This window comes from Pongo pygmaeus, chromosome 3 (genome assembly GCF_028885625.2).
Source record: "Pongo pygmaeus isolate AG05252 chromosome 3, NHGRI_mPonPyg2-v2.0_pri, whole genome shotgun sequence".
NCBI classification, from domain to species: Eukaryota; Metazoa; Chordata; class Mammalia; order Primates; family Hominidae; genus Pongo; species Pongo pygmaeus.
The window spans coordinates 111,850,102-111,869,853 of record NC_072376.2 but is presented as its reverse complement, the minus strand read 5'-3'; the positions used below and the strand labels follow the sequence as shown (position 1 = coordinate 111,869,853).

General features: G+C 36.3%; 1 protein-coding gene and 1 long non-coding RNA gene across 3 annotated transcripts in view; one reads left to right on the top strand and one right to left on the bottom strand.

Annotated features, from left to right (window-relative positions):
- LOC129035189 (uncharacterized) overlaps positions 1–19,752 on the bottom strand; it is a 37,356-nt gene that overhangs the window by 4,123 nt on the left and 13,481 nt on the right. Inside the window, exon 2 of the long non-coding RNA XR_008502135.2 lies at positions 1,858–1,926. This is a non-coding gene — a long non-coding RNA (uncharacterized LOC129035189). The remainder of the gene's footprint in view (positions 1–1,857; positions 1,927–19,752) is intronic.
- On the top strand, positions 680–16,836 carry LOC129035185 (alcohol dehydrogenase 1C). 2 transcript variants are annotated; one of them, XM_054485409.1, is made up of 10 exons: positions 680–1,237; positions 1,892–1,966; positions 5,469–5,570; positions 6,174–6,312; positions 8,065–8,152; positions 8,250–8,469; positions 10,282–10,542; positions 12,617–12,752; positions 13,630–13,768; positions 16,554–16,836. In XM_054485409.1, exons 2-10 carry the CDS (start codon positions 1,949–1,951, stop codon positions 16,576–16,578), a joined length of 1,128 nt encoding a protein of 375 aa, XP_054341384.1. In that variant the 5' UTR covers positions 680–1,237; positions 1,892–1,948; the 3' UTR covers positions 16,579–16,836. The 2 variants fall into 2 exon arrangements, with proteins under 2 accessions (XP_054341384.1, XP_054341383.1); XM_054485408.1 differs by having other exon boundaries at positions 704–1,966; positions 16,554–16,833.

Below are 19,752 nucleotides of genomic sequence, written 5' to 3'. Positions count from 1 at the left end.
AAACTTGTTGGTTTAAAGATTTTTGATAGGAAGGCTACAGGTTGTCAGTGGCCTCAGTGCTGTCAGGCTACACCCTTGTTTACGCTGACAACAAGGTGGTATTGGAGTGTTATAGGGTTACAGAGAGAGCTTCAATTATCAATTATAGGTTTTAAATTTACCCTGGCTTTTAAAGGAATAGAGTACACTGTTTTTTCTTTACTACTTCTATCTCTCTTTCTCTTTGACTTCTTCTTTGTCTCCTTCTGACTCCCTTTTTTGTCTGTCTCTCCCTCCCTCTCTTTGACTTTGTCTTTTTCTTTCTTTCTCTCTGACTCCCTCTTTGTCCCTCTCTTCCTCTCTCTGTCTCTCTCTTTCTGACTCCCTTTTTGTCTCTGTCTCTTCCTCTCTCTCTCTCTGACTTTCTGTCTATTGAGAGGTGAAGCCAGCTGGACTTCTGGGTCAGGTAGGGACTTGGAGAACTTTTCTGTCTAGCTAAAGGATTGTAAACACAACAACCAGTGCTCTGTGTCTAGCTAAACGTTTGTAAATGCACCAATCAGCACTCTGTAAAAATGCACCAATCAGTGTTCTGTGTCTAGCTAAAGGTTTGTAAACGTGCCAACCAGCACTCTGTAAAAACGGACCAATCAGCACTCTGTAAAATGGACCAATCAGCACTCTGTAAAATGGACCAATCAGCAGGATGTGGGTGGGGCCAAATAAGGGAATAAAAGCTGGCCACCCAAGAGAGCAGCAGCAACCCGCTCCGGTCTCCTTCCATGCCATGGAACAGTTCTTCTTTTGCTCTTTGCAATAAATCTTGCTGCTGCTCACTTTTTGGGTCCCCACTACCTTTATGAGCTGTAACAATCACCGCGAAGGTCTGCAGCTTCACTCCTGAAGCCAGCAAGACCACGAACCCACCAGGAGGAACAAACAACTCCGGACGTGCCATGTTTAAGAGCTGTAACACTCACTGTGAAGGTCTGTGGCTTCACTCCTGAAGTCAGTGAGACCACGAAACCACTGGGAGGAATGAACAACTCTGGACATGTCACCTTTAAGAGCTCTAACACTCACTGCAAATGTCTGCAGCTTCTGGACACAATACTATTCATTCTCACCTTAAAGACAAGGAAACTAAGGCAAAGAACAGTCAACTAATAAGTCCAAGTATACAGAGCTGCTAAGGAATAGTCTGTCTGATCCCAAAGGCTATGTCATAACTGCTTCCCTATACTGCCTCTCAGCAGAGGTAAAAGTCAAGTTTTTTTCATCACTGCCACCCCACCAGGCCCAGCTTAGTGCCTGACACAGGGAGATGCTTAATCAATGCTGATTGTTATTGAGTGGAGTAGAAATGCAAGGCACAGTGAGCCCCTTTGCTGTGACTGATGGGGTGTCTGATTTTCTGCTATAAAGAGAAGGAGAGTTCTGTATCAACACACTCCTCTGGCTCCTAGCTCTCTCTGTTCTACTTTGTTTATCACATTTCCCTACTCCTCCTCATTCGTAACTGCACCATGTTGATTCAAAATTGCAGCTTAGTGCAGACAAAGGGAAAACAGAACTCTGAATGACCCCAAAGGGAAAACTGAATTCTGAATGACCCCTGTGGGTTTGAGAGAAGAGAAGCAGGAACTTGAGAGAGGAGGAAGAGAGAAAATAATTAAAATTTATCATTTTAACTTAATATTTAACCAAATGATAGCAAAATCTTATCTGAAATTGGAAAAGTCAAGGTTTTGAGTGCTGGTTCAGTGCCCATTTCTTTATGATTTGATAGTCTGAGAAGAATATGATGGGTGTGGCTTAAAAACCTAGATCACGTGTGTAGTTGGAATTGGGTGTTATATGAGCAAACAAAATAAATACCTGTGCAATATACCTGCTTTATGTACTCAAGCAGAGAAGAAATCCACAAGGACTCACCAGTCTCCTGGTCTGCAGAGAAGACAGAATCAATATGAGCACAGCAGGAAAAGTAAGCACAAAATATATTACTGTTGGTAATATATTCGATTCAATATAACAAATAAAGGAATACAGTATCTGATGAATAACTTAAAATTCATATCTAAATTAGAAATGATACACTGGAATATGATATGCAATATATGCTATAATATGTAATGTATACTGAACTACAGTGGGAATAAGCTATTCCTAAATACCTTCAAAAAGAATATATAGCATCTGTATCTATTAAGTCTTTATTTCCTACATTAAATAAATTTGCAGTAAAGTGATAGTTTATTCCAAGCTAATCATGACTGATTTGTAAATCTAAAGTTAGGAAAGTCTTTAATCAGAAGCTATCTTTATATTAAGAAACCATAATTTAAATGTGTTATTATTTGTATTCATATTTTTTGTGAACACAAGAAAGTTAAGTCTGACAAAACTTTTATGAGAGAAATTTGAGAAGGTTTTGAAATATACTTTTAATCTTACTATACAATATCTTACAAAATACTCATTGATCTCACAGCATTAGAATCATCAAGGTTAAGCAAGACATCACATGCAAATTCCGTTTAAAGGGGGCCCATTATGACACAATTCAGGCAATTTCCACAGAAATCTTATGGAACACTGTCTCCCCTATATAAAAGTCAATATGATCTTACAGAAAAATAATAATGCAATTTGAATCACTTATTAGCACTCAGAACACAAATATTTGTTTTTTTCTTCTATAAATTTATACTTATTTTTTCAATGTGTTTACAGGTGCACAGAAATGCATGTGGTCATTCAATATAATCAATTGATATTATTAATTGCCTAATTTAAAAAACACCTGTGCAACTATTTCCAGCCATTTGTTGTGCTAGGAGTGTATCACACAATAAAATATCTCACTATGATAATTCAGTTTAAAGGTTCTGAGGCTTATCTCTATGCTGTGCAACAAAACAGGCTCATATCAATAAGACTGATTGGAAATCACATGAGTGGCCCATTGGTACTGTTCTTACACCACTTCACTTTACTTTCATTCATTATTGATTAATATTTACATTCCTCATAGAAAATAATTAGAAAAAAGAAAATTTAAATTTACCATTTACTAAACTCGACTTAAAAGAAATAATGAGTTCATAGAGCAAAAGTAGAAACCAATCATTAATGAAAATAATAACTGATGAAATAGATAATTAATCCTCCCCTCTTGAGTGCAACATCAATAACTTAGCTTTTTGACAGCATTTCATTTATGTTTACCCATCCTGCATTTTATTTTCCTCAATCCTAAATTGTGACAATACTAATGTCTATTTCATAAGGTAGTTGTGAGAATTCAATAAATTAATAGTGAAAAGCACTTAGAATAGTACCTGGTAAATAAAAATAAGTCAATAAATATTAGCCACTATTTTTATTGTTGCCATTTAACTTTTTGATATTTACTACCACGGAGTACTGAAAACGTTCGGCTACATTAATTTTTTCATTTGTTTGTTTGTTTGGAGACGGAGTATCTTTCTATTGCCCAGACTGGAGTGCAATGGTGATCTCAGCTCACTGCAACATCTGCCTCCCGGGTTCAAGTGATTCTCCTGCCTCAGCCTCCCAAGTAGCTGAGATTACAGGTGCACGCCACCACGCTTGGCTAATTTTAGCATTTTTAGTAGAGACAGGTTTCACCATGTTGGTCAGGCTGGTCTCCAACTCTTGACTTCAGGTGATCCGCCCACCTCGGCCTCCCAAAGTGCTGGGATTAAAGGGGTGGGCAACCACACCCGACCTGATCTTTATTCTCTGGATAGCCAGCTTTGAGACTTCAGGAAAATTATTCAATCACTGAGTCTGTTGATCCTCAATTATTTCAGATGTAGTAAGACCAATAATTCAATAGTACTGTCCTGGTAGCATCCTTTTTAGGTTTAAAAGTAATACATATTGTTTACAACAGCACAATTCGCAATTGCAAAAATATGGAAACATCCTAAATGCCCATCAACCAATGAGTGGATAAAGAGAATGTGGTATATGTACACCATGAGATACTACTCAGCCATAAAATGAAACAAAATAATGGCCTTTGCAGCCACTTGGATGAAGCTGGAGGCCATTATTTTAAGTGAAGTAACTCAAGAATGGAAAACCAAATACCATATGGTCTCACTTACAAGTGGGAGCTAAGCTATGAGGATACAAAGGCATAAGAATGATATAGTGGACTTTGGTTAGGGATAAAAGACTACACATTGGGTACAGTGTACACTGCTCGGGTGACAGGTGCACCAAATCTCAGAAATCACCACTAAAGAACTTATCCATGTAATCAAAAACCACCTGCACCCCAAAAACTATTGAAATTAAAAATAAATAAATTTTAGAAATAAAAATAATGCATCTAACTCACTCAGCACAAGCCACAGTGCACCTGTCACATCATAGGCACCTGACAATCAGAAATTCCTACTATTAGAACTTTATTTCCAAGTATTCTGATATTTATTTTGGCATGGACCACATTGAAAATCCTGCAAAGTTGAAGGATTTGACAAATGAATAATGAAAATTAATTGGCAGAAGATGAAATTTCAATTGAATTTTTATTATATTTGCAATTATGTTGATTCTCTATAGAAAGAGCTCTGTGAATTGTACATGCTTTACCACAATAAAGATGGGTTTTACAGTACACTGCCAAGCACTGGAAATATGTGATCAGCTTTTATTTTTAAGGACATCCGTGGATAAGCTTGCTAGCTAGAAACTCAAATACACAGTTTCTCCAGTTTTTAAATACATGTGTGTGGTCTGCGTGCACACACACACACACACACACAAACACACATACACAACACCAACTCTAACCTCTGTAATTTTGGGCTCAAATCTAAGCTGGAAGGAGTCTCTGCACATAAATGAGATGACAAAACAGGCTGCCAACGCTAAGTTTCAAATGGGTGTTTGAGAGAAGTAACACACAGAAGTGGAGAGAGAAAATTGAAAGAGGACAATAGGCAAATAGAGAAAGAGACATCATCCTAAGCAGGAAGGTAAATGTATAACTGTTTTTATGGAGTCAGATCCTTTTGGCCTAAGCAGAAAATTGAGCAAGAAAGCAGTGTATTTTGGACAGACACTGACTCTGTCAGCAAAGTAAAGGTGACTTAGAACATGTACCAGCCAATAGTTGTGGGTAAACAGGTGTCTTCAGGACAGTGTTAGAATATATCAGGATTAAACATCTTTGGAGAAAAAAAAAAGCCAAAAGAATAACCTAAATGAATACATTCCATTTTATTTAAGTGCCTTATTGTACTTAACCCTGTTTATCTTTCCTTATGTTATTGCTTTTTTAAAAGATACTCTTATTCTCTTTATAAACCAGATGACTTCATTTCTATGCAACACTTGTTAGGTGCCAGACATGGGACTCAATGTTGCATGTACAAAGATGAAAAGACACAATATCTGACTGCAAGTGTGGGAAAACACTGGTACCATCTTTCTGTTTGATGTTCTAGGTAATCAAATGCAAAGCAGCTGTGCTATGGGAGTTAAAGAAACCCTTTTCCATTGAGGAGGTAGAGGTTGCACCTCCTAAGGCTCATGAAGTTCGCATTAAGGTGAAATACTTTTTCCATTTGTATTTAATTTTAAGTTTAAAAAACTCAGAAAATACTAAAAATAGAAACATCCAAAATCCACTAGAGGTATTTTTTATATAATTATCCAGAAAATAAAATTACATTCGTTGTCAAGGAAAGTATAAATTTTTCAGTTTTTTAAAGTGGGCAAACAGTACATGAAGTATAACTCCAGCGAAATACAAAAGAATTTATAGGTTTGTACAGAAAAAAATGCAAAGGGATATATATCAAGACTTCACAATCAATTTGCATTAGATATTCTCTTGGTGTTAATTTGCAATTTCTACTTCTTTTTCTTTTAACTATGCATTCTTCTATATTATACAAGACAAAAATTTTAGGATCAATTATCTCACAGATTATTCTAAATTGTTAAATTCAAGGGAGAAAGGCAGAGGAAGGTTTTAGACTGGATAACCTTGGAGATAAACTGAATCTGTCATATTTGGGAATAGTAGGGATTATCAGCAAAACCCTTGAGAATATTTTAGAATAACAATTTTAGAAAATTGGGTTTGTTAAGTCCATCTGACAGTCATAATCTTTTCTGAATCTAAACATCTTCTCTTAATTCTGTAGATGGTGGCTGCAGGAATCTGTCGTTCAGATGACCATGTGGTTAGTGGTACCGTGGTGACCCCCCTTCCTGCGATTTTAGGCCATGAGGCAGCCGGCATCGTGGAGAGTGTTGGAGAAGGGGTGACTACAGTCAAACCAGGTACAGGATTCACACTCAGGCAACATGCCTTGGTTCACCATCACAAGATTAGTCAGCCTGGATAAGGAAACCAAGGCAATGAAAGACGAAAGGGCTTGCACAAAGTCACAGGGCAGCTGCGACTTCAGGGGTTTCCTCCTTCCCTCTCTGCTTGCCTGACTCAAGCATGTATGACTTCAGGCACTCGTGCGTGTATTCTACCCTTCAACCTTTATGTACTATCTACTAGATGCCAGGCACTAGGTTAGAGCCTGGAGATATATGAGGATCAAAAGAGACACAGTGCCTACCAGTGTGGAATTCATAATCTAGTAACTTCCATGTTAGTGTTAGCTGAACACTGTCTTCTGTAAGGGCCCAAAAAACTATAAATGGGAGGGGAGAAAACAAAACGTAAGTATGGACACTGTTCTGTGCTGAGTTCACAAAATGGAGGCTACATGGTTACGTCTGAACAAACATGACCTTTCCTTAGGTGACCTATGCAGCTCCTTCACCAATTTCCTCTTCCAACATGGTCTCTCTTCCTGAGCATGGAATCAATGAAACTGACTAGGTGAAAGAAAATGAAAGAAACATAGCAGGAGCCATCCACCATCAACAATGTCTGCCTTATTACCTTCGGCCATGCTTAAATGTGACTGATTATGGATTACAAATTATTTTATCTTCAATATTTATTTTACCTAATCTTATTATGTATTAATAGAAATATTTCTATATTAATTAAGGATGAATAACTAGGACATTTCCATACCATCGTTTTATATGAACTTTACCTATAAAATGTTATGCACCAATCATTTTTCTTGGTCTTGTGAAATAGATAGCATAGGTGATTAAAAATAAAATTTGTCTTTAACTCTAAATAATCACTTTAGCCAGTGGATTCGACCTGTCCACTTAGCAAGTACTAATTTAGACAGTGAAAAGAAAATAATAAAATAAATTGTCCAATTTGAGTTTTAGCTCTTACTATTTCCTTTACTCAGAAAAAAATTAATAACAAAATGACTGCCTTATTTCTCACCCCTCCTCCTTCCACCATAACAGTAAAAATAGATAATTCACAAATTACTAGCTAAAAACACTTGAAAGTCAATTCTTATCCTAAAAGAAAGTGTCTAACTTATTTTGGAGGGTAGAAATTTTCAGATAAATTTCTGTAATTCTTCTTTGTCCTATTTTTGTTAGTTTTTCTCAAAAAAGAACTAAGATCTTTTTGAAAACATTCATTTTATAATAAAGATAAACCTAGTCTCTTTGAAAAGCCAAGATCTATGTTAAAAATCTCATTTTTGTTGTAAATCAAATTCTTACAAAATACCAGATCTTCCCAACATCTACTGGGACTAAAATAGGCTACTTTCAACTAAAATTTATATTTATACTTACAGCAAAAATATTTAATTAAGATTTAATTAGACAAGGATTACATAAATTATATCTGCAAAGCCTCCAGGATAAATTAGTGCACTGTGTAAAAGTTTATTAATACAGTTGATGGAATTTTTTTAATCCATCTTGTTTCCCACACTTGCATTTTCTCTTTAAGATTCTTCAGGCACTTATAAACCCAAACCAAAAAACAAGGCCTTGGCAGGCAATGACAAATGACATAGTTGTGACTAGACCCTATTTCTTAGAAACTTTTCAGACACATAATTCTAATCTATACATGTGAGCTTTAAGTTTTTGCTCTATTAATTCCTGCATAGAAATTTAAGAAGAATTTATTTTATTCCTCTCCAGGTGATAAAGTCATCCCGCTCTTTACTCCTCAGTGTGGAAAATGCAGAATTTGTAAAAACCCAGAAAGCAACTACTGCTTGAAAAATGAGTAAGTTTCTGATGCTTTCTTTGCACAGACTTTGAGTCTGCACATTAGTTATGGTCCTGTCTCATGCCTTTGTGTGTCTTTGTATTGCACTGCCCAGTGTGAGCAATCCTCGGGGGACCCTGCAGGACGGCACCAGGAGGTTCACCTGCAGGGGGAAGCCCATTCACCACTTCCTTGGCACCAGCACCTTCTCCCAGTACACGGTGGTGGATGAGAATGCAGTAGCCAAAATTGATGCAGCCTCGCCCCTGGAGAAGGTCTGCCTCATTGGCTGTGGATTTTCGACTGGTTATGGGTCTGCAGTCAAAGTTGCCAAGGTAGAAATGACAATGGATGATAAAACCGGTTACACGCAGACTGTCAGGAACCAAAAGGGAAGCAATTTCTTGCAAGAATCAGAAATTATTTTTGTAGATTTGAAGTGTCGATTAAGAGTAGAAAAACGACCCAGAAAGAATTGAGAGCACAGGCTAGAAATTTCACCAATTTATCGCAGATAAAAAGTTGTTAAGAAAATGTAAAGATGTCATTTTCAATAATTTTTCTTCTGAATTAGCTGTTTATGGGATCATGAAATTTTAGGTCTGTGAACTAACTCATATAGTAATTCAATCGAAAATTAGAGAGCGCCTATACATGCCTCAGGCACCATAGGTTCTGCTAGGCTCAGACAGCAAAAGTAAATGAAATGAAGCGTTTGCCCTTGAGGACCATCTAGTCTGTGGATCCTCTACTCCCAGAATTAGGATCAACAGTAGAGTCCAAAACCTTACCTGACGCACCTCCAAACCAAGGCTCACCCACTCTGTGGATTCTTAGAAGGAAAGTTATGAAGCTTCAGTGATGTGTAATTTATTCATTATGACATTTCACTGCTAAAACTATCTTCCCTGGCATGAACACACACATATACTTCAGAAATGGTAAATTTAAAGCAGAAATTCTTTAAAGGCTCCTCATCTGAGTAGACTGAAAATCTAGTAGTATGCTTTGTTTTATGAAACCTAGATCGAAAGATATAAAGATATTTGCCCAAAATCTCACTTCTGCTTAATATGAGTGCTAAGACTAAAATATCTTTTACAAATCTCCTGCTGAATCTCAAATCACCATCCATAATTATTAGCACTTTTAAACCACAGTCACAAACAAGCCTTGTATTTTTCTAAGTAAGGTAGAAAGTGGTTCTGTCCCCCATAGTATTGAATAACACTTGGTGAATGAATGAGTGAAATAGACACCCTTAAGGGACTATAAGAATGAGATTATTTGGAACAGGAACAGCATGTTACCCAAAAGGAAGGCTGACTATGGGATACTAGGTTTAATAAATAACCACTAGCCAATTTAAACAATTTAGAGGACGTCTTTTCCAAATTTTGGTGACTTTAGCACTTACTCCCTTGTTCAATTGCCTCATCTATTTTAATGGGTAATCTGAGCCTACCCAAGAACAGAAGCTGAGGATACTCATAACGACAGATTTTATTTATTATTAAAATATAGACTAATGTTTCATTGCTGTGTTGTTCACAAGTGTATATTTTAAAGCAGGGATATACTGGTCACGACTACTGAACAAAAATGAACACAGGAGTTAATTATTGAGAGTTTAAGTGGACTATTTTTCAGTCTCCTGGAGTAGCCTTTTCCACTTATTTTATTTTGCAAATATTGCCTTGGTGTATGTATAAGATACTGAAGCCGGCTATCAAGGGATTTCAGCAATTGAGAGTCCCTACAAGATTGTAATCACTGCCATCTGGATCTCAAAGATCATCCAATCCCCTGGTTCCCAGCCTGACCCATTGGAGTCCCTTGGGGACTTAGTTCCACCTGCAGAGATTCTCATTTAATTGGCATGGGCTATGACCTGGACTGTGGGATGTTTTTAAAGCTCCCCAGATGAATCTAATATGCAGCAGTTTCAGAGGGGTTGAACTACTCAACTAGTTCAACCCCTTGAATTTAAACATGAAGCATTTCAAGCCAAAACAGGTTTCGATAGCAGATTGGACAGAAGAGTCTGAGTAGTTCTTGATAACACACAAGACATGGCACTTTATAAAGCTTAAGCAATTTCTAACAAACATTATTTAATTCATTTTGGCATTTTTCTGAAAACATAGGTCACCCCAGGGTCTACCTGTGCTGTCTTTGGCCTGGGAGGGGTCGGCCTATCTGTTGTTATGGGCTGTAAAGCAGCTGGAGCGGCCAGGATCATTGCGGTGGACATCAACAAGGACAAATTTGCAAAGGCTAAAGAATTGGGTGCCACTGAATGCATCAACCCTCAAGACTACAAGAAACCCATTCAGGAGGTGCTAAAGGAAATGACTGATGGAGGTGTGGATTTTTCGTTTGAAGTCATCGGTCAGCTCGACACCATGGTATGTTCCATGACATGCCCTGAGATTTCTGCCTCTGCAACCTGGAGGATGCATTTAGGCAGTAGAATATACGTATTATGTATAAAGGATATTTTTAATGATGAATGGAAATTTCCCATCATCTTTTTGTTACCTGGCTTGTTTAATTTATTGTTATGAAAAATATTCCATTCAATCAGCTAAGCAAACCTGTCTCAAGTCATATTTCCTCAAGAAAAGAAAAAGGGCTTGTTTTTCTTAACACAGCCACTACAAATATACTTTATTAATTTTTAGTTTAAAATGCAAACTTAAATATATATAAATAATACAAATCATTTTCTCAAATTAAAAAGTTTTATTTTTCTTTTACATTCTTAACAAAAATATTTTAACAATTTTATGTATGCTTTTAATGAATTCCAAACTTTTTGACATAGTATTCTTTGGTCAAAAGAAATGAACAATTTTAGACCAACTATTATTTTATTAACGGAAAATATGCCCTAAGGAAAGTGACTGCTTTAATACATTGCTATATTTTATCACAGAAACTGGACAGTGCCTGACACAAAACTAGTACCCAGTACTACTTGGACTGAATACTTTAAATAAAGTCAACAGATTTTACCACCCGCAAAAGTTAAGAGCTACATATCTCATGGCATTGTTTATGAAACACACGAGACAATGCATGTAAAATACTTCGCACAATACAACCCATCATGTGGTTAGCTTCCAATAAATGTCAGCTGCCCCCTTTTTTATTTTATTTTATTTTATTTTATTTTTTTGAGACAGGGTCTCACTCTGTCACCAGGCTGGAGTGCAGTAATATGATTATAGCTCACTGCAGCCTTAACCTCCTGAGCTTAAGCGAGTTTCCTACCTCAGCCTCCAAAAATGCTGAGTACAGACATAAGCAACCATGCTGAGCCTCAGTTGGCATTATTGATATGAAATACTATTTCCAGTCTTGCAGTGCTTACGTCATCTTTGAATTATTACATGATATTACTTTCAAACAGTTACAAATATCAAAGGCAACGGGAAACATATCTCTAGCTATATTTTACCTACCCAGAATTATCTAGACTCCTACTGAAAAAGTCTCCAGAAACCAAAAAGTTTCCATTGCTGAGGTTTTCTAGAAGGTCCAGCAGTGTGGGTAACAGGGAGCAGCCCCCTGAGGTCAAAGTTCCCAGCAGCCTTGACCTGGGACAAATGCCAAAGAGGAATAAAGTGTCAAGAGAATCCAATTTTTTCCAGGGCTATAGCTTTTCTCTTTATGCTCTTTTTCTATATCTTCCTCCATTTTCTCATGTGGAACTGGAGTGTACATTATCTCAAGACACCAAATGTCTGACAGCCACATGTTCTAAGGATGTCAGTCTCCCAAAGGTCAGAATCCAAAACCAAAGAACTAATCATTATATACCTAGAGGGATCCTAAACCATTTTCTAACTACAGAACATGTTCCAAAAGCTGACTGGAAAAGATTTTCTGAACTGTCTTTTGAGGTTCCCAAATAATCAATGTAATTTAATGTAAAACCAATGTACATTTGGGGAGGTAAAAACAATGTTTAAAACATGTCCACTTGAGAAATGGACATAGAAATCTGTTAAAAAGGGAGGCTGTCAAGTGGACAAGAGACTAATTTTGGTGATATACTCATTTATCTTGTTCACCATCAAAATAGCTGAATCAAAGTATTGGGTTCAAAATACCTATGTAATAAATCAGTGAAAAATGAACCAACTCACAGATTGCCTAAGAATGATGTACACTTATACAAGGAACAGGACTTTATATATGTTTGTAATGATGTTTGCCTCTTTATTCCTTTATTAGGAAGAACTAAGGGCGCAACAATTTATTCGTCCAGGCTTTCATTAAAATACCATTTTCTGGGCATTTCTTACATCCACAGCACTATCCTATGCAAAGAAAGGGGGAATGAAGGAGCAAAAGACATGATCTCTTCCCTCTACACACTCACAATCCAGCTAAGCCTATTACATGATATTGTGCATTATGAGTATGAACTATGCCACTCCACGTTAAGGATACTAAATGTTCACTTTATTCCAGATGGCTTCCCTATTATGTTGTCATGAGGCATGTGGCACAAGTGTCATTGTAGGGTTACCTCCTGATTCCCAGAACCTCTCAATAAACCCTATGCTGCTACTGACTGGACGCACATGGAAAGGAGCTATTTTTGGAGGTATGTAGTTAGGCTTCAGAGCCAAATTCTCATTAACCTAAGAATTTCTCTCCTTTTATGAGTGACAAGGCAAGTTTTTGAAAAGCAATGAAATTAAAAATAAATTAAAATTTCTTTTCTATCTATAGTCTCCAATAATGCAGAACATTTTTCTTTTTTTTTTTTTTTTTTTTTTTTGGAGATGAAGTCTTGCTCTGTCACACAAGGTAGAGTGCAGTGGCGCAATCTTGACTCACTGCAACCTCCACCTCGCAGGTTCAAGTGATTCTCCTATCTCAGCCTCCAGAGTAGCTGGGATTACAGGCATGCACCACTGTGCCCAGCTAATTTTTTTGGTAGAGATGAGGTTTCACTATGTTGGCCAAGCTGGTCTCAAACTCCTGACCTCAAATGATCTGCCCGCCTCGGCCTCCCAACATGCTCGTGCTGGGATTACAGGTGTGAGCCATCATGCCCAACCCCAAGATAGACTTTTCTGATGTCACTATTAACCAGGACTTTCATCTCCACCTCTTTTTGTACTTGTGACTGCATAAGGCAAGGAAATTTCTAGTAGGCCATGGAAATATACAACAATAAATCATACCTACACAAAAATCTAGACAACTAATAAATTTTCTTCTTAACCTTGGGCATAACATCTGTACTATAATTTCTCTGTGAGAGACAGAATAACTAAGAACCCTTGTTTATCTGTGATTTTTTTTTAAGTCAAAGCACTGTAAAAGTATATTGAAGTATTCTATCTCTTATTATCCTCAGTTATAGCAGTCTGGAATGCAGCACCTTTTCTAGACTTTCATTTATTTGGAAAATCTTCTCTTCAGTTCTCCTACTTACCCTGGTTGAATCTAACATGATATTTTCTTCTTTTCAGGCTTTAAGAGTAAAGAATCTGTCCCCAAACTTGTGGCTGACTTTATGGCTAAGAAGTTTTCACTGGATGCATTAATAACAAATGTTTTACCTTTTGAAAAAATAAATGAAGGATTTGACTTGCTTCGCTCTGGAAAGAGGTAGATTTTAAGTTGTTTTTTTGTTTTGCTTTGTATTCTACAGTAGCGGGGGGTGTGTCTAGCAGAGAATGAAAAGGTGGAAGGATGAGAAAAAATTAGAGTGCCTTGGTTTTCCATTGCCAGTTCAATCTTTGCATGGAGCACATGTAAGGTAATACTGTGAGAAGCTAAAAACAGTTGCTTTGCATTTCCTATTCTGCTGAAGCCAAATTATATTGATTACAGCATATCTGAATGATCAGTCACTCAGCCTTCTTTAAAAGAGAACACTCACTTTCGCCCCCATCCCCCTCCAAAAAAGGTTTAAACAACCATAATTATAACATGGAATCACTGACACCTCTGCCTGTCATATAAGTAAGTGTGACATCTAATGATTGTATATTAAAATTATTTTCAGGACATCCTCAGCATATTCATTATGGGAGTAGGTGGAACTACATTGGGATTGATTTCTAAGTAGATATTACTAGATTTTCCTTTTTCTTTTTTTGTCTTTGCAGTTTAGAAAAAAAATTTTACAAAGAAAAGTTGTTGTAAAAGAGAAGGGTACTGAACCCTATTTTAAATGTTTGTCTTACATTTTCTCTAAGTCTTAGAAAAATAAGCCAATTCTATTTCCTACCTCTAACATTTACACTTAACAAATCACCTAATATAATGAACTTTGTCACTTGCATTTATATGAGACATAACTGGAAACAGGCAGTTATATCTAATCTCTGCCTTCTAGCTCCAGAGTCTGAGATTTTTCTGCTCTCCCACACTTATTTTCATGAGGTTTTCAACTTCAAATAGTGTTTCTTTGAAACTCACAAAACTATCATACTAGATACTTTATCCGACAAATATTCTTGAGGAAGGAAAGAAACTAGCACCCACAGAGCACCAGCTGTTCTTCTAAGTGTCTTACATGCATTTTCTCATGTGATTCCCAAACAACGCTCAGTGTCAGTCTCAATCTCACTATCTTAGAGAAGAGAAAACTAAGAAGCAGAGAAGGTATGACTTCGTCAAAATAATCAGGTGGTAGGGAGCCAGAATTCGAAGGAAGATCTTGTTAGCAAATCTATTCACTTTCTATTAAACCACACCGCCCCTCAAGAGTGCATATATATATATATATGGAAAACAGTATTCATCAAAGGTTAATTATCATTGTCATTATTATTACGTCACAATTATCATTGTCATTATTATTATCATTGATATCATCATCATAGAATTGATAAGATGATGGCAAATAGAAATGACCAAAACCAGAGAACACTATTGAGCAACAAAAGAAGGCATGAAGCATGCCTAAATTCACTTTACAAGAATGCCATATAGTAATATGCATATGTAAATAAAATCTTATCAATAAGCAAAGATTAAAAATTGTGATATCAATATTGATAGGAGTAAGGTGACTTGGACACTTTCATATACTTTCAATAGTAATTGATACATCCTTTTGGGAAAGCAATTTGGTAATTTGTATCAGAAACCTCCAAAAAAAACCTAGATCCTTTGTTCCAGCAATACCATTTCTAAAAATTTATTCTATAGAAATAATCAACTCCAACATACATATATGTTTAAGCATGTTTACTTGTTATCAGTAATATAAATATTTAGAAACATTCGAAAAGTCCAACATTAAGAATATGATTTCATAAATTCCAACCAACTGTTAGAAATGAAAAAAAGACTTCATTGGCAAATTCTTAAAATGTAATTTTAAACTCATAAAACAAATCATATAAATTGTATTTATAAGATGATCCCAAATTTTCAAAAAGGACAATAGAAAATGTATCTGTGTCTAGAAAAAGTTGATAGAATTCAAGAAAACATTGACCATGATTACTCTGAGTTTGTAAGATTACAGATTTTTTTTACCGGCTTCTTCTGTCCTGTATTCTCTAAATTATGTGCATATATTTTTCTTATATGTGTATATACATACACACATCACACACACACTATATATATATAAAATTCTCAGTCGCAAAGATCATCTTTTCTTAAAAGTATTCATCAAAAGTTGGTTTATAGAAAGGGCATTAATTCTAGTGTAAATGTTACATTTCTAATCTTCACAAGAATGAAGTATCTTAGAATTAATACAAATCAGCTGTATTCTCTACTTCTAAGAATCCTTAAACATCTCTGTATCAAAGGTCTATTAAACCTCCAGCATGGTCCTAACTTTATTAAATTATCTGTTCTGTCAGGCAAGATATCTATCATCTTATAATTTGTGCAAATTTGTATTTGGGTTTGAATCCCAACACCCTGTACTAGATGTGCGACCAGAGCAAGTTACACATCTTTCTAAGACTCAGTTTTTATAATCTCTAAATGGAAATAATATGGAAACCAACTTCCTATTGTCATTGTTTAGGTTGAGATTTAAGTGAAAAAAATGCATGAAGCATGTGACAAATAGCAAAAACTTATTGCACGTTATTATCTATTGTTGTTTTATATTCTTTATTTTACCAGGAACGTGGGCATGCAAAAATGATTTTTTGAAGATGCTAATGTAGATCTGAAGTCTAAATGACAGGCATACTCAGGAGGTTTTGAGTGAGTTTAAGATTGAAGAAAACACAAGAGAAAACCAAAAAACATGAACTTCCCTTCACTTGACTTGACCCAAATGCATAGGGATGGGAATGGAGTGGCTGAGAACACATACAGATTTTCACTAAGTCACCTCAAATGCTCCTTGGACTCTCACATGGAAGCATGTGGGTTGTCTAAATGTTAACATAATGTCTCTTCTTTCCTATTGCAGTATCCGTACAGTCCTGACGTTTTGAAACAATACAGATGCCTTTCCTTGTAGCAGTTTTCAGCCTCCTCTACCCTACATGATCTGGAGCAACAGCTAGGAAATATCATTAATTCTGCTCTTCAGAGATGTTGAAAATAAATTACACTTGGGAGCTTTCCAAAGAAATGGAAATTGTTGGGAAATTATTTGTCAAGCAAGTGTTTAAAATCCAAATGAGAACTAAATAAAGTGTTGAACATCAACTGGGGAATTGAAGCCAATAAACCTTCCTTCTTAACCATTTAACTTGTGTGCCATCTTTGCCATTGAGGAAAAATATTTCCTATGACTTCTTGCATTTTTGATATCTTCATAATTTTCAGTCATTTAATCCAGTGGAGGGGACCCTTCACTTGTCCTGAATATACACATGCTGGGCTATTGTACTTGAAGTCTTCTAACTCTACCTCACTTTTCACTGTCTGCATTTTCCCTTTTTTAATAAAATGTACCAAATCCCTAGGGTAAAAACTACAGTATAGTAAAGAATAGACTCAAATTTATAAGTGAAGAAGATCCAGAAGTTCTAAATCCAGGATTTTAATTAGTAACTCAAATAAAATGCCACACATTTTCATACAATGAAGGGAAGTGTTTTTATTGCTTTTATGCTATTTGTTTACAGTGAAAATATAATTGATTTTAAAAAATAAAAGTGGATTTTGTGCTTCATGTGACAAACTTAGGTTCAGTCACTAAATGTGAAAACTGAACTATTCCTAGAATCATGTTCAAAAAATCTGTAATTTTTGCTCATGAAAGTGCTTCATTAGCTAAACAGTCTTAGTTTATGATTCCAATTCAATGAAAATGAAGTATAAAGTAATTTAAAGTATTATGGTGGCTTTATATGTAGATACTGGGTGGCAAATGCTGTGAACACAGAGAGTACAATTGGTAACTAAGAAATGGCAAAAACACCTAAAGCAATGTGTTTTCCAAGTAGACACACACACACAAATGTATATTTTTGCAAAATTGTTTTTAGTCTGGAACTTTCCTATTAACTACCATGTCTTACATCGAGTCTATGATCCTAGAATTAGTTTAATATTTTGAATATGTAAAGGCCTGTGGTGGCCATTTGTTAATGCTTTTCCACTCTCAAGGGAAGATTTGCATTTTGAGCTTTATCTCTAAATGTGACATGCAAATATGATTCTTGGTAAGGGAGTTACAGCTGTCTCCAAAAATGCTGCTTGTTGCAATACATACAATCTATTTCATATTGTGGAAGACCCTAGACATAAAGTAAAATAGTCTATCATTTACTGTGTGACCTTCAGTAAGTCACTCAATCTCTCTGAGCTTGTTCATCCTTTGTTTTGAAAAAAGTACTCAACTAGCCCATTACAGCTTTACCGAGGCTAAATGTGATGATATTAATGAAAGAGTTTTGCCAACTGGGAAGGGCCTCCTAAATGTAGAGAATATGTGATTGTTTGGTCAAAAATGCTGAAGGAGATACTCAGGGTCAAGACACTTTTCAGCATTTCCATAAGATAACATCATGGGATACTACCTGTTGCTGGGTGCTCTGTGGCTTTTACACTGACGCTGATGGTGTGAGATCCAGAAAAAGAAGCAGCAGTTCTACATGCCCACCCCACAACAGGGTCATCAAATCCTGCCAGTGACACAGAGGCTGACATCCAGCTCCCACCCTCCTTCCTCCCAGGCTAGGGGAGCAGGTAGTTGGGGGCATTAGGTGGGCACTGCCAGTGTTGTTATACAGTGGCACAGTCCTCCATGGGGTGAGAGTGGCACCTGGGAGCCTTCTGCACCATGCACTGGCTCCTAGTTACATTGACAATGGTGGGTCTAAAAAGGCAAGTCAAAAGCAAAACATCAAAATGGAACCCCAGAGTGGCTTGTGTCCTGGTGGACCTAAAGTAGTGCACATGATCTGGGTGACTTCCAGCAAATTTTGACTCTAGAATCAAGGACTTCTATATATGCTGATCACCCCCTCCATAATGTAACTCTGTGAATGTACATAGTTTGCACTCATTTTAGCCAGCAGCCAAAGGCTTTGTCAAAATAAAGAAACTTCAAACTTTAAAAAGAGAAAAGTTTATGTTGACAGTTTAATTAATAACTATGTGAGGTGCACTGACTTAGCACCTCCAGAAACACAAACAAAACTCTGAATTAACTTTTTGCTACTTTATAAATCATACATGCTGCCCTGGGATTAGAAAGAAAGTCATCCCAACCGAATTATTAGAAAATTGCTCATATGTTGAAGTATAGTAAGAGCAAATCTATATCTGATAAATACATGCTTAGACACCTGACTATTCATTTCTGTAACCAAATGTTTATTACACAAATAACCTCTAGTTAGGTGTTCCTCGAAACTGTTAAAGTAACTATTTTATTAAAGTACATTAAATTCTATTTGCCTGTCAAATATCTAGCAACATTCAGGAAGTGGTCCATTGCATAAAAAGAGAAAGAAAAATTGGTGGGACAAAAGTAAAAGTGGAGCTGGTACCAAACACTGTTTTGATGAGATGGATGTTTACATATATTAACTTGGTTTTCTCATTTCTTTTACTTATATCTCAGGGTCCAGATCACCTACACGGCACTATCGCAATCACCATAGAACCCACAGGTTGCTTAACACCTTACCAATAAGACTAATAAACAAAGATAACCAGAGAGATAAAAATATCTGGTTTCTATTGTTTCCAGGCTTGCTCTTTGAGGTATTTGACACTTCAGCAAATAACTCCGTAGTTATCAGTGAAAGCAGGTCAGAGACAGATCAACAGATAATTCTTATGGAAATATATTTAAAGACTACTACTCACTCAGAAACCAATAATGTACTGTGTTTTGGAAGATATCTAATTGCCTTAAGGAGACATAACTACAGTTTTTGAGTTTCTTGTTTGTTTCTTTGGTTTTTCTATTTTTATTTTTTAAAGTTTTATTATAGATTCAGGGGTACATGTGCAGGTTAGTTATGTAGGTAAACTCATGTCATAGGCAGTTGTACAGATTATTTTGTCACCCAGGTACTAGGTCTAGTATCCAATAGTTCTTTTTTCTGTTCCTCTCCTTCCCATGCTTCACCCTCACGGAGGCTCCAGTGTCCATTGTTCCCCTCTTTGTGTCCATATGTTCTCATCATTTAGTTCCCATCTCATAC

What these genes read in the sequence shown, in the direction of transcription:
- LOC129035185 (XM_054485409.1), top strand. An exon ending in GGTGACTACAGTCAAACCAG is followed by an intron (nt 6,313 to 8,064) that starts GTACAGGATTCA and finishes ATTCCTCTCCAG; the next exon opens with GTGATAAAGTCATCCCGCTC. An exon ending in GAAAGGAGCTATTTTTGGAG is followed by an intron (nt 12,753 to 13,629) that starts GTATGTAGTTAG and finishes TCTTCTTTTCAG; the next exon opens with GCTTTAAGAGTAAAGAATCT.